The sequence below is a fragment of the Vigna umbellata genome, chromosome 7, assembly GCF_029865625.1.
Source record: "Vigna umbellata cultivar VRB3 chromosome 7, Vumbellata_1.0, whole genome shotgun sequence".
NCBI lineage: Eukaryota > Viridiplantae > Streptophyta > Magnoliopsida > Fabales > Fabaceae > Vigna > Vigna umbellata.
Genome location: NC_142171.1, coordinates 31541006 through 31555635, shown reverse-complemented (window position 1 = coordinate 31555635; position 14630 = coordinate 31541006). Strand labels below are relative to the sequence as shown.

Genomic DNA, 14630 nt, shown 5'->3' with positions numbered 1-14630 from the left:
GCCATCAGGACCAACCTTGATAGCATACACCCACCTGCAACCAACAACAGACTTTCCAGATGGTAATTGGACCAGCTCCCAAGTTCCATTTTCCTGTAAAGCACTTAATTCATCCAGCATAGCTTGACGCCAACCAGGATGAGTTAAGGCATCACTCACAGATTTGGGAATTGACACAGAAGAAATGGATGAGAGACAAGTATAAAAAGATGGAGATAATCTGTGGTAATTAAGAACAGTATAATGGGGGGAAGGGTTACGGGTAGAGCGTATACCTTTACGGAGGGCAATAGGCAAGTCAGACTCAGTTGCTGGAGCCGGAGGAGACACATGAGGCGGCACCGGAAGTGAGTCATGAGGGAGACGATTACGGCGACTATAAACCTGAAGGGGTGGAGGTGAAGGATGATCCTGTGGTGAATGAGAGTCTAAAGAAGGAGAAGACAAAATGGGTGGAGCATCACCAGGAGGATCACATATAAGAGGAATATCAACAGTAGCAGGGAGAGGTACAGAACTAGAAGATAGATGTGAAAAGTAAAAAGAAGACTCATCAAAAGTGACATCAGCAGAGATAAAATGACGATTGAGGGAAGGGGAAAAACACTTATAGCCCTTTTGTGACCGTGGAAATCCTAAGAAGACACATTTGTGAGACCTAGGAGATAACTTATCAAGACCAGGGCTAAAATCATGAACAAAACATGTAGACCCAAAAACTCGAAGAGGTAATGGATGCAGAGGATCTTGAGGAAATAAGATAGAATGAGGGATTTTGTTATCTAGGACGAAAGATGGCATGCGGTTGATAAGATAACATGCTGTGAGAACTGCATCACCCCAAAAACGTGAGGGTACTTGACCATGAATAAGAAGTGTACGAGTTGTTTCAATAAGGTGTCTATTCTTGCGCTGAGCCACCCCATTTTGTTGAGGGGTATAAGCACATGAGGTTTGGTGAAGAATGCCATGAGAAGCCATAAACTGTTTAAACGGTTGAGAAAGGTATTCACGGCCATTATCACTACGTAAATTTCGAATAGAAACCCCAAACTGTGTTTTTATTTCATTGAAAAAAGATTGAAAAATAGAAAACAACTCAGAACGATTCTTCATTAAAAACAACCAAGTACATCTGGAATAGTCATCAATAAAGGTAACAAAATACTGAAAACCTAAAATGGACTTAACACGACTAGGTCCCCAAATGTCAGAATGAACCAATGAAAAAGGAGACCCAGGGACATAAAGTACATGATCAATGGATATGGATGGAAAAATATTAACAGTACCAATACCATGAGATGAGACTCTAGACCCATCAGCCATTGTTACTGAGGGTAAATTATTCGAACATGACAAGGAAGAAAACAAGGACTTGTTACCAGTGATATGATCGGTGGCGCCTGAGTCAAGGACCCAAGGTCCGAGGGAGTGAGTTAGACCAACAAAAGGTGTACCTGTACGTGCAACAGATGCAGATGTAGTGGAACCAGAGTGCTGATGATCCTCATACCATTTGAGAAATTCGTTGAAGATTGCAGGTTTGTCTACGATATTAGATGAAGTAGGATGGTCTGCAGACGGTGATCGGGGAGGTGGATCAGAATTTGCCATTGCTACAGGTCGAGGAGGACGTCCATGGAGAGCATAACATCTATCAATTTTGTGGCCTAACTTGCCACAATGGTCACATTTTAGACGTCCTTTACTTGGCTTGCGAGACCGACTTCGATCATCACGTTGAGTAGCCATAACAGAGGAATCATCAGTATGAGGGGATGTCTCAATGACGGGTTTGCTCGGTATACGCAAAAGAGCAGAACAAGTAGAAGTAAAGTTGGGTATAACAGGAGAACCCAAAATCTGATCACGGACATGAGAAACATCATCAGAGAGTCCGTATAATGCCAGCAACATGAAGAACTTTGATCGTTGTTCCAATTCTTCAGCAGGAGTGGAAGCAGGGGGTAATATATCATTAAAGTCATGAAGAAGGGCATGAATTTTACCCAAATATTCTGCCATAGGACCAGGATTGCGCGGACCAATAACAATTAATAGGTCCTGACAAACACCATACAGACGCTGAGTGTCATTTGTGTATAACAACTTCGCTTGTGCCCATACTTCTGAACATGTTTCATAGGATCGAAACATTTGTTTCAGTGAGGAGTGAATGGTGGACTTTATAACAATGCATAACTGAGCATCAATTTTCATCCAGCGGGAAGTGTCATCTATGGGAGCAGTAGTCACATTTTGAGTAAGATGATCTAAGTACCCTTGACTCTTCAACCAAAGTTTGATGTCGGACGCCCATGTTGCATAATTTGTGCCATCTAACTTGTCAATGGACAAGTGTACATTCACATAATTGGTATATATTGAAGGATCAGAAGATGAGCCACCAACAGAGGTGTTTGAAGACGCCATAGAGAAGGAGAAACCCTAAAAATCCAAAGTGCTCCGATTGACGCAACGACCACAGATCCAGAAAGAGGGCGAGGAGGCGATCACGGCGGTGCTGATCGGCGGCGGAAAGCTCCGGCGACGCGCCGGCACGCGCGGCGGCAGCGGCGACTCTTGCGGCGGCGCGTGGAGGCGCGTGGGAGGTCCGTTCGCCGCGATCTTCGTACGACGGTGGTCGCCCGGCCGAGACGATTCCGATGGTGTGGTCGCCGGTCGATTCTGGAACTCCGGCGGCGGCGGCGGCGGCAGCGGCAACGGCGATGGCAGCGACAGCGGCAGTGATGGGTGCCGGAGACCGTGGAGTTGACTGGAACTATTCCTGTGCTCTAGATACCATATGAGAAATAGAGAAGATTGGGAGAGAATATCCCCTTGTGTTAAATACACACATAGGGTTATCTATTTATAATAAAAGAAATATGGGCTAAGCCCAAAATACAAATGAGAAATAATAACTAACTAACTAAAAGATATAATATATCTAACAGAGTCAAACTGTGTTTGTAGTGCTTGATCGTCGGGTTCCCTCTTCTTTCTCAATTCGTGTGCCTTTAATGACCCAGCTAACTCCTCCACAGTGAGAATTGACAAATTCTTTGTCTCTTCAATAGTGACCACGATACTTTCAAAATCATTCGTCAAATTTCTCATTGTTAGGTTTCTTAGGAACAAGAAACCAGATTTTCAGATTCAGTAAAGAAATAAGCACTCAAATCTTACTGCACAATGTATTTAACAATCTAATTCTGAAAAACATAATACAAGAAAACATCCAACAGCTTCCAAGGGAAGAAATTCCCTTCTACACAGGACAAACCCTGTTCTGAAACAAAATACACTCCACCCACAGAACTAGAACGCCCCCCTCCTTAAAAGACAAAAACTGCCTAACTACTAATTAAAACTTCACCTAACTGGTGTTTAAACTCCTCCTAACTACCCCTAACTACTTCATACTAACTTCTATGTTTTATTTTTTCCAAACTATCTAACAATTGTTTACAAACTGTCAAATACATTACATATCCTATCATTTCTCAAGATCTTTTCCGCAATCTGGTTATGAGGAACCTCTTCTCCGTTCATTCCGAGTTGGTTCGCCATGTACTGCACTCGAGCTATAAACTCGACAACTCCCTCTTTTTCATCCATCTCCATATGTTCAAACTCTCTTCTGATAGTTTGTACTCAAACCTGCTTCACGAGGGTATCTCCTTTGTATGCCACCTTCAGAATTTCCCATGCTTCTTTTGTTGACTTTGCATTAGCTATTTTCTTGAATCCCAATCATCCATTGCATTATACAGAAGGTACAAAGTCAATCTGTCTTTCATCCGTGTCTTTTTTAGTGCAGCAATCTGGTTCACTATCTGATGCTCATCATCTGTGGGTTCATTGTACATGTCCTCCACTATGTCCCATATATCTTGGGATCCAAGAAGAACCTTCATCTGCAAAGACCAATTATCGTAATTGATCTTTTCCAACAATTGCGGCACACTCATTCCGTTGACTACCTTTTCATCTCTCAAAAAAAAACTCAAGCATTCATTTTTTCCCTCACAGTGTCTCCTCTCTCTCTCTTTTTCTCTTGGTACTCAGAGCATAAAGCTTTGATACCACTTTGTTAAAAAAGAACGTGACCCACACTATGATAATACTCTCCAATTCACTCTGGTTGATTTTCATTGAACCTTGGAAACCTTTAAATTGGTGCAAATAGGGCATTAGACCAAGTACAAATAATAAAAACTGACAATAAAATATTAACTAAAAATAAAATCTACTTAATATATCTATATCTTATATCAATAAAATAAAATAATATTACTCCTAAATAAATGGAAAATCAAAACTACCTATCCTTATTTTATCTCTATCAAAATCAAACTAAATATTATTAGACCCAAAACTAATAAAATAAGATTCAAACAAAATTATTAATAAACCTCTAAATTTTAAGTTTATTCCAACAGGACTCTTACTTACCAGCTTGAGGAGTGTCAAAATCGTGAAGCTCGTTATATATTTTAGGAAGCCTTTTATTTTATCCTTGCTATAATTTTAATATTTATTATAGGTGTATCTTGCTATTAAAACTAGGATTATGTATTTAAAAACTGTTAGATGTTAAGATGTGTGTTTCTGTTATTTGGGCTTAGTCTATTATGTATTAAGGGCATTGGCCCATATCTTACAATATAAATAAACTACCCTATGTGTATGCTAAACACACAAGGGATATTTTCTCCCAATCTTCTCTATTTCTCATAAAAACAATCCACTATTACAAGGATTTGTTTCCTTAGATCTACCTCTCTATTTTCTAAAATAAAGAACCGGGTCATGTATTTATAGGTCTAATAGCCTCATTATTGAAATATAGAAAAAAATGTTTTTCTTAAATTTGAGATCTTAATAAGTGGGTTTATGCTTAATTCAATCTCTCAAAACCGGATTGTAAGATATGTTTTGCACCTCACTTATATATTATAATCTAACCTTATTTCTAGTCCATCTAGGATCTCTAACACGCCCATCACGACGAGGAATGAACATCTTGAGCATGGGAGGATATATTTACATGTGGTCTAACAAGAGTTCGATAAGAGTGGCATAACAGCCCCAAAGAACTTGACTACGATAGGCTCTGAATAGTTTTGTTACCATCTTAATAAGTGGATTTATGCTTAACTCAATATCCGTTTTATCTGAATAGTATTGTTACCATCTTAATAAGTGGATTTATGCTTAACTCAATATCTCAAAACGGACTTGTAAAGTGAGGATTATACTTCACTTATAAATTATAATCTAGCATTATTCTTAGTCAATGTGGGATCTGCATTAGTAACAGAAAACTAATAACCAAGGAGTCAGTTTTTCAACTGCTTTATATACAATATTCACACATATAGCATTGCAACATTAAGCAGTGGCCACTATTAGGCAATGAAATACCATGACGTTTTCCCTAATTCATTAATCACATTTAAAATGTATTTTCTTTAAAATTTAGCATAATTCCTTTATTATTTATTAACATGAACATAGATGATAACTTGAAGATTTTCCTCGTTTTTATATTTTCTACAAGATTCAGACTAGGAAGGCCTACTTTTCCTTTATATTATTCCACAGGTATATATTCTCTTTTGCAATTGGAGCTGGACCCGTAACTGGCATCATTATATCAGAGCTTAGCAGTACCAGGACACGAGGGAAGATCATGGGATTAAGTTTTTCTACCCATTGGGTGTGTGTTGAAACCTTTCCTCTATTGAAAGCTTTTTCATGTCAATTTAGTTGGTAAATGTGATAGAATTTTTTGGGCTTATTTTAATTTGTCCTTTATATCTAGGTGTGCAATTTTATTGTGGGATTATTTTTCCTTGATTTGGTGGAGAAATTTGGAGTGGCACCTATATATGCCAGCTTTGGAGCAGTTTCCCTATCAGCTGCAACATTTGCCTATTACTTCATAGTCGAAACCAAGGGTCGCTCTTTAGAAGAAATTGAACGATCCTTAAATGTGAAAGCTTGAACCACTGAATTTCATGGTGTACCAATCCATGTATTTTGTAAAGTTTTGTTTTGGCGTTAAGCATCAATGAGATTAACTGATAGCAAATCCGGATGTCTGAAGATTGATTTTATTATGTAATCTAAGCAACATAATTTGCCATTACCACAACTTTGATATATTGAATCAGTTTGTGGTTTGTAATATTAAATATATTAAAATGTGATATATTTACTTTACTAATCGTCAAAATTAAGGTATCAGTTGGTAAGATGTCTAGGTATGATTTTGCATGTTACAACTATTTGTGTAATGAACTTTTATTTATTAAGCTAAGATTTGTGTGTTGATAAAAAGTGCTAGAATGAATGAGGGGATGGTCTTTACTGGGACATACTTCATACAAGTATTTTAAAAGTGTATATTTGTTACGTTGTTTCCATTAGAGTTGAGATTTTAAGACCAAAATTGCTTAACAATGGATCTGATATGAATTTATATTATCTAAAAATTATTGATAGCTTACCTGTCTTGTGTTTTCTACGTGGCTGTTTTGTTGTCATCGTACCGGGTATGTGAGAGATGATGTTGTTGTGGTTATAGAGAAGGATGCTTCTCGTACTTCACCTTTCTTCCAGACTTCCAAACGTTAACTTTACATAATGTTTCATTATACCTTTCATTATTTTGTTTTTAAAATAATTTATAATAAATATATTCTTCTTGGAACGACTAATCTGATGTATGATAAGTCCGGTGACATTCCGGATTGCTCATTTCGGTAAGCACATCTCATTTTATATTTAGGATTAATGGGTTCAAATTGCTTTGGAAAGATTGGTCATTGTACAATTTAACATTAATCGATAGTATAAAAATCAAGTTTAGAAGTTTTAACTCAAATTGTAAGAAGAATTTTATGAAAATTTATTTTATATTAAAATTTTTGTAATTTAGCAGTTTTATGTCTAGAATATTATTTATCTTTGATTACATATGTTATGTGTTTAAAAGTTTTTTAAAAACTCATTTTGTCTTCCGATTACTAATTTATGATAATCGATTATAATTATCATAATCAATTATAATTATCATAATCGATTATAATTATCATAATCGATTATCATAAGCAACTTTTGACTGTTGTGCATACATTAAATACATAATTGATTACCTCATTTAGATAATTGATTATCACACATTAAATAGTTGATAATTGATTTTTGGAGATATCTTTGAGTGAGATCTCTATATATTGGATTAAAACTCTCATTCTAACATATGAAATACGTAAATTTTGAAAAGCTGATCTGTTTTGTTGTATTGTGATAAGTGAATTCTAAGGTTTGTCTAACCCTTGTGCTTGTGGCTTTGGGAACTTGGTGTTGGCATAGAGTGAGAACTTTCACTAGAGTTGCGATTGAGTGTTGTTTTTGTTGCTGAGTTAAAGTCTGTCATCCTTTGTAAAGATTCAAAGAAGATGTTCATCCTTCGTGAAGCATTCGGAGGAGGTGTTCATCCCTTGTAGGTTTAAGGGAAAGTGGGTTTCATCTTTTGGGGTAACAAGAGAAGTGTTCTAACCTTGTTTATTTTCTTTGTGATTGAAATAGTTTGTTGGTTTATGATAGTAGATCGTTAATTCTCATTTGAGATTAACAAATGGACGTAGGATCCTTGTGATCTGAACCAGTATAAAATCACATGTGCAATTTTTTCTCTTCCTTACTCTCTTATTTGTTTTAATTTATCGTTAAGGAATTTAAATTACAGGAGAAAATATTTAAAGGCACAATTGCGATTAGAAACCAATTCACCCCCCTCTTGGTTTGTGAACACGCTAACCATTATGTTGCACCGCTCTGAAAATTGGTATCAGAGTTTGCTTTAATAGTAATTCAAAATGATAGGGCAACATCATTGAGGGTACATCTTTCAATAGATCTTTATTGTTTACAGGAGAAAATTATGTTTTTTGGAAATTTATAATGCAATTTTTTATGGAACTTGTGACCAATGCAATGTTGATGATAGAAGAAGATCCCAACAGGATGTAAGGGATCGTAATATAATATCATTTGTTTTAACTGTTGATGAGTTTTATAAGGTCTCTACCTATAAGAATGCTCAAGAGATGTGGGAGATGCTGAGGGTCACTTACAAAGGAACATATGATGTTAGGAGAACGAGAAGGAATACTCTAGTCCAAGAGTATGAGATGTTCTGCATGAAGCAAGGAGAAACTATCACAGATGTTCACAAACACTTCACTCATATTGTGAATTATCTCATTGGTTTAGGTAAGTCTTTAGAAAATGTTGACTTAAATATTAAAATTCATAAATCGCTGGACAGAACTTCCAACCAAAGGTAATCACTATAAGTGAGTCACAAAATCTCAATACCCTATCAATGGCTGCAATGTTTGGTAAGTTAAGAGAGCATGAAATGGATCTCGGAAGATTGAATGAAGACGAAGAGAAAGGAAGAAAAAGACACTTGCGTCTAAATCTAAGATTGAAAAAAGTAAAAATATTAAGGAAGAAGAAAACATAGGTCTCTTCATCAAAAAGTTTAACAAGCTCATGAAGTCCAAGGGAAGAAGAAGATTTAAAAGCAAAAAGAAGGAGAATCAAGAATCCTCCTCAAACTACTGTTGTTATGGTTGCAGAGAAAAAAGACATATGAAGATAGATTGCCTAAATCAAAAGAATGGTGAAGAAAGAGGCCAAAAGAAATTATTCAAGAAAAAAAAAGGCATATATTGCTTAGGATGAGGATAATGAATCTATATCAAGCTCGAGTGACTTTGATGAGTTGGCCAACATATGTTTGATGACTGACAACAATATTTCTGAGAAAGTAATTTTCTAGTGACTCCAAAAATTCATATTGTAGTGATAGTGAATTACTTGAACTTATAAAGAATTATTATTTGAATCAGAAAAATTGGATAATGCTCACAAGAAGTAAAAGAAAGATTTTAAAGAATTAAATTCAAAATATGAAAATATTCTTCAAGAAAATAAAAATTTTAAAAATAAAATTTTATATTTTGAGAAAGATAAATATGCTAATAGTGATGAATGTATCTAATGTATAAATAAAAAGAAGCCTCTGGACAAAACAACACATGCTGAAAGTAGTAAAAATAATTCAAAAATTAAAAAGGTCGTTAAAAACATTCCTAAATGTAATTATAATTATTATGATTATAATTATAAAAGTACAATTAAGTTTGTTCCTAAATATGATCAAAATTATTATGATTATAATTATAAAACTAAAAATAAAAATAATTATAAAAGAACCTGTAAAATTTGGGTAAAAGAAGAAACAACTCATAGAAAACCAAATGTTGTTACTTGTTTTTATTGCATGAAAAATGGTCATACCTTATATAAATGCAAAATAAAACATTATGGTGTTTCTTATGGAAAATATATTTGAGTAATAAAATAATTTAAAATATTTCGTTTAACTAACCTAAAGGGCCCATACAAAATTGTTGGGTACCTAAAGTAGCTTGTTCTCTTTTTATTTTGCAGATAAGTTCAAAATCTAGGAAGTTCATGTGATACGTTGACAGTGGTTGTTCAAGGCACATGACAGGATATAGAAAGAAATTTTCAAACTTCTGGAAAAAGGAACAAGGTTATGTCATATATGGTCAGAACAACAAGGGGAAGATCCTTGGAATAGGGGACATAGGAAGTGCAGATACCTTGATAATAAAGGATATATTTTTTGTAGAATGATTGAAGCACAATCTTCTCAATATTAGTCAATTATGTGACAAAGGTTTCAAGGTAACATTTGAACCCAATTACAACACTATCCATGAAAAAGATTCTTTTGAAATTTCTTTGAAAGGTATTAGGCATGCAAATATTTATTTAATTGATGTAGAAAATACATCAAATAAAAATATTTCATGTTTAGTAGTAAAAGAAAAAAATTCATGGTTATGGCATAAAAGAGCTACTCATATTTATATGCAACAACTGAATAGGCTTATATCTAAAGATTTAGTTATTGGTCTACCAAAACTAAATTTTGTTAAGGACAAATTATGTGTTGCTGCCAAAAGGGTAAACAAATTAAATCATCTTTTAATTCGAAAAATATTGTTCCAAGTGAAAAATCCTAAGAACTCTTGCACATGGATTTATTTAGTCCTTCAAGGATAAAAAGTTTGGGGGAAATTATTATGCTTTAGATTATTATGCTTTAGTTATAGTTGATGACTATTGAAGATTTACATGGACATTCTTTATTGCTCTAAAAAGTGAAACTTTCAAAGTTTTCAAAAAGTTTGTAAAACAAGTTCAAAATGAATAGGATTTGAAAAATAAATATATTCGTAGTGATCATGGAGGGGAATTTTAAAATGAATCATTTGAAAAATTTTGTGAAGAACTTGAAATTTCTCATAACTTTTGTGCGCCTAGAACTCCACAATAAAATGGAGTAGCAGAAAGAAAGAATGGATATTTAGAAGAACTTGCAAGAACTTTATTAAATGAATCAAAAATTCCAAAACATTTTTGGGCTAATGCTGTAAGTATTGTATGTTATTTTTTAAATATAATGCTTACTAGACCTATTCTGAAATGTACTCCTTATGAATCTTTTAAAGGAAGAAAGTCTAATGTTTTTCATTTGAAAATATTTGGATGTAAATGTTTTGTTTTAGATAATATAAAACAAAATTTGGGAAAATTTGATTCTAATTTCGATGAAACTATATTTCTTGGTTATTCTCTAACAACCAAAGCATATAGAGTTTTTAATCAGAGAACTTTTGCAATAGAAGAATTTATGCATTTTGTCTTTAATGAAATTGTGGACCTTAAGGAAAAACCTCTTGGGTTAGATGAATCAGATGCAGGTGAAGAAGAAGACTTGTAGGAGATAACAAATGAAAAGACAAATAATCCTCAAATTAAAGATTTAGCTAAGACATGGCAACAACCTTGAGGATTATCATTATTGTGGCTTTTGTTTCACAGTTAGAGCCAGAACATCAAGGAAGCTCTTCAAGACGATCAATGGTGTATAATAATGCAAGAAGAACCTAAGAAATATTTGGATAAGTTAAGTCAAATGTTGTAATCTGATTATGAACCTAAGAAACTTCGCAAATTATTTCATGAATGTGGCTTTTGTTTCACAATTAGAACCTAAGAACGTCAAGGAAGCTCTTCAAGACGATCAATGGTGTATAGCAATGCAAGAAGAACTTAACCAATATCCGGATGAGTCAAATCAAATGTTGTGATATGATTATGATGTGCATTTATTATGTGTGTAATACAATGTATAATGAAATTTTTATTGTATTATGATGAACTGTTTTACCACTAGCTTACCCTTTCTTTTGCATTGTTTATCTTTGTGTATGTTTTCTCTTTTGCGACGATCACCTAAATGGTGTGAGTTTAGGGAGGACATCTTTTAGGGGATTCAGCATTTGGTTGAGAGGGAAAGCAACAGGATAGATAGTCTTTGGTCCGTCAAGGATAGGATCTCTTGTTCTAGTAGCCTCAAGTTTGTTGTAAGTTCTCATTTATGTACGTCTTATTTTTTTAGTAGTTTTATACTACTGAATTGGGATGTTACATTAATGGTGAAAGAAATCAAGTGTGGGAATTAATCCCTAAAGAAAGCACTCATCAAGTGATAGGAACCAAATGAGTGTTCAGAAACAAACTGGATGAAGATGGAAACATCACCAAGAAAAAAGCTAGGCTTGTTGCACAAGGCTATAGTCAAGATGAAGGTATTGATTATGATGAAACATATGCTCTTGTTGCAAGGTTAGAGGCAATACGTCTCCTTCTTGCTTATGCATCTATAATGAAATTCAAATTATATCAAATGGATGATAAAAGTGTTTTCTTAAATTGTTTTCTAAAAGAAGATGTATTTATTGAACAACCACCTGGTTTTGAAGATTATAAATATCCAAATCACATATTTAAATTAAAGAAAGCTCTTTATGGTTTAAAACAAGTTCCTAGATCTTGGTATGAAAGACTTTTAGAAATTTTCTATTAGAAAATATATTTAATCGAGGTAAAATTGATTCCACCTTATTTATTAAAAGAGTAGGAAAACATATTTTGATTACTCAGGTATATGTTAATGATATTATATTTGGATCAACTAATAAATCTCTTTGCGAGGATTTAGTTAAGACTATGAAGGGTGAGTTTGAAATGTCAATGATGGGTGAGTTGACATTCTTCCTTGGTTTACAAATAAAGCAAACGAAAGAAGGTACGTTTCTTTCTCAAACCAAATATTGTAGAGAAATCCTGAAGAAATTTGAAATGGATAAAGCTAAGGAGGCATCCACTCCTATGGCAACATCATGTTATCTTGACAAGGATGAATCAAGTACGCTCGTAAGCCAAACTCTGTATAGAGGCATGATAGGATCTTTATTATATCTTACTGTCAGTAGGCTAGATATCATGCAAAGTGTTTGCGTATGTGTTAGGTACCAAGCTAGTCCTAGAGAGTCTCACCTCACCGTAGTTAAGTGTATCCTTAAGTTCCTTACGGAACTGTGTCTTTTGGGTTGTGGTATCCTTATGGGCCTGAACCTAGTCTTGTAAGGTTCTCAGATGCAGATTATGAAGGTTGTAAGATAGATAGAAAAAACACTAGTGGTACATGTCACTTCTTAGTTAGTTCCTTAATTTCCTGGCATTGTAAGAAACAAGCATGTGTAGCCCTTTTCACCACTAAGGTTGAGTGATAACTCTTAGTTTTTGCACTTTTTCTAGGTTTAGAAGTCTTTCTTAGTTCATTTTAGTTTCTTATTGTTTAGAATTAGGTTAATTTTAGGTTTTTCTTTTAAATCTTTAGAATTGTAAAATTGTAGTTAAAATTAGGTTTTTAGGAGTATTTTTTTTTAGTTTTTTTTAATAATTAGAAAATTAATACTTTTTAGAAAATCTTTTGATAAAAATTCTTTTCTCTACTTTTGCTTAACTAGGTTTTTAATTTCTGCAATTGCTTAAATACTCTATTTTTGCTGTTTAGCCTTTTAGTCTTAATTGATTTTTTTATTTGCAGACTGGCCTGATTAATTGGGCTGGTTATTTTTGGTCAAGGCTAGAAGATTGGAAGGGCTAAGGGTGTTGCTCCCTCTACCACCACACTTTTCTCCCTCCACCTCCCCAATTTTTTTTAATTCCAATTATATCCTCAGATTAAAATTTTTTATTTTTACTATTTTAATTTATTTCAAACCTAATTCTCCTACTTTACTCTATGCACCCAATCTTTCCATCTCTCATTTCCGTTTAACAATTTGTCTTCCGTTTTACTCTGCAACCCCATTTGTCTTCTCTGTTTCACTTCTCCTCCTCCGTTTCTTTCTTCTTCATTTTCCTTACATTATTAAAATACATTAAAAATATATTCAAAAATAATAAATCAAAACATTTAAATTAAATTATTAAAATATTTCCAAAATAAAGAATAAACTAATAAAACAAACCCTAAAATAAAAAATGTAACCTTTAAACGGAGGTGACATCCTTCAACGGATGTCAACATCCGTTTAAGGAAAAACGGATGTCGACATCCGTTTTAACTTAAACGGATGTTGACATCCGTTGAAGGATGTCACTTCCGTTTCAAGGTTATGTTTTTTATTTTAGGGTTTTATTTGAAGGTTTATTCGAATACGCACCTGAAGGAAGCAACACACGCACTGCACCATGAGAGCGACACTGCACCACGAAAGGGAGACTGCTTGATAATTCTTTCCACCACCACCAACCTTTGCAACTTGTAGTATCTCACAGTAACGAAAGAAAGAGAGGAAGAAATATAATGTTAAAATGAAAGAAAAATATTTTACTCATGTACGGGGGACTAGAGACTAGAATAGGTTATTAGTGGAATAGGTTGTGAATGGGTAAAATTAAAAAATAATAACCCTAAAAATAAAATTTTACTTAGGGGAAAATAGTAAATGAGAGGTGGAGGGAGAAAGGTATGGTGGTGGAGGGAGCAACACCCAAGGGCTGAATCTATTGAAGCAAATTGGGCCACTGCTGGAATTGAACCTGTAGCAGGATTAGTGGGCCTACAGTAATTGAAGTTGTGCATTTTTGGTGGCTACCATGCTTTGGATTGGGCTCGCCATTAATGAAACGCAGCATTTGGCATTGTTGCAGCCTTTGGGGGTCATTTGAGTAGCAACTCATTTGGAGAAAACACAATCTTGCATAAACATTCACTCTGGAGAAAGAGGAACCCGCAAGCTAGGGCAAAGAGCAAAGCGAAAGGCGAGAGGAAAGCTCCCATTGTTCAAGCTAGGCACCTCCCCGGAGAAGCTGACCGGATGTCGAATCGGTGAGAGTACTGAAGTGATCAAAGGGTGCAGAAGCGACCTAGTTAGCAAATTGAAGATAGTCGTTGGATGAAGAAGAAGATACGATGAAGGTTCTATTTTTTTTCTTCTTTCTTTCTCTATTATATTTTCTTCAACCCTGTAAAAGGGGGTTCTTTAGCCATGTAAATATAGAGACTTTCACGAAGACGAGACACATATATTTTTCAGTTTACGTTTTTAGAGTTAGGAATAGATAGAGCAAACGTGAGAGCTTAGGGTTTT

At 34.5% G+C, this 14630-nt stretch overlaps 1 protein-coding gene across 1 annotated transcript in view; it reads left to right on the top strand.

The window, feature by feature from the left end:
* Nucleotides 1–6268, top strand: part of LOC124847881 (Major facilitator superfamily protein) — a 48375-nt gene extending 42107 nt beyond the window's left edge. Inside the window, exons 11-12 of the mRNA XM_088094635.1 lie at nucleotides 5614–5728; nucleotides 5834–6268. Of these exons, the coding sequence (XP_087950761.1) occupies nucleotides 5614–5728; nucleotides 5834–6016 (298 nt within the window). The 3' untranslated portion in view covers nucleotides 6017–6268. The remainder of the gene's footprint in view (nucleotides 1–5613; nucleotides 5729–5833) is intronic.
* Nucleotides 6269–14630: the final 8362 nt, after the last annotated feature.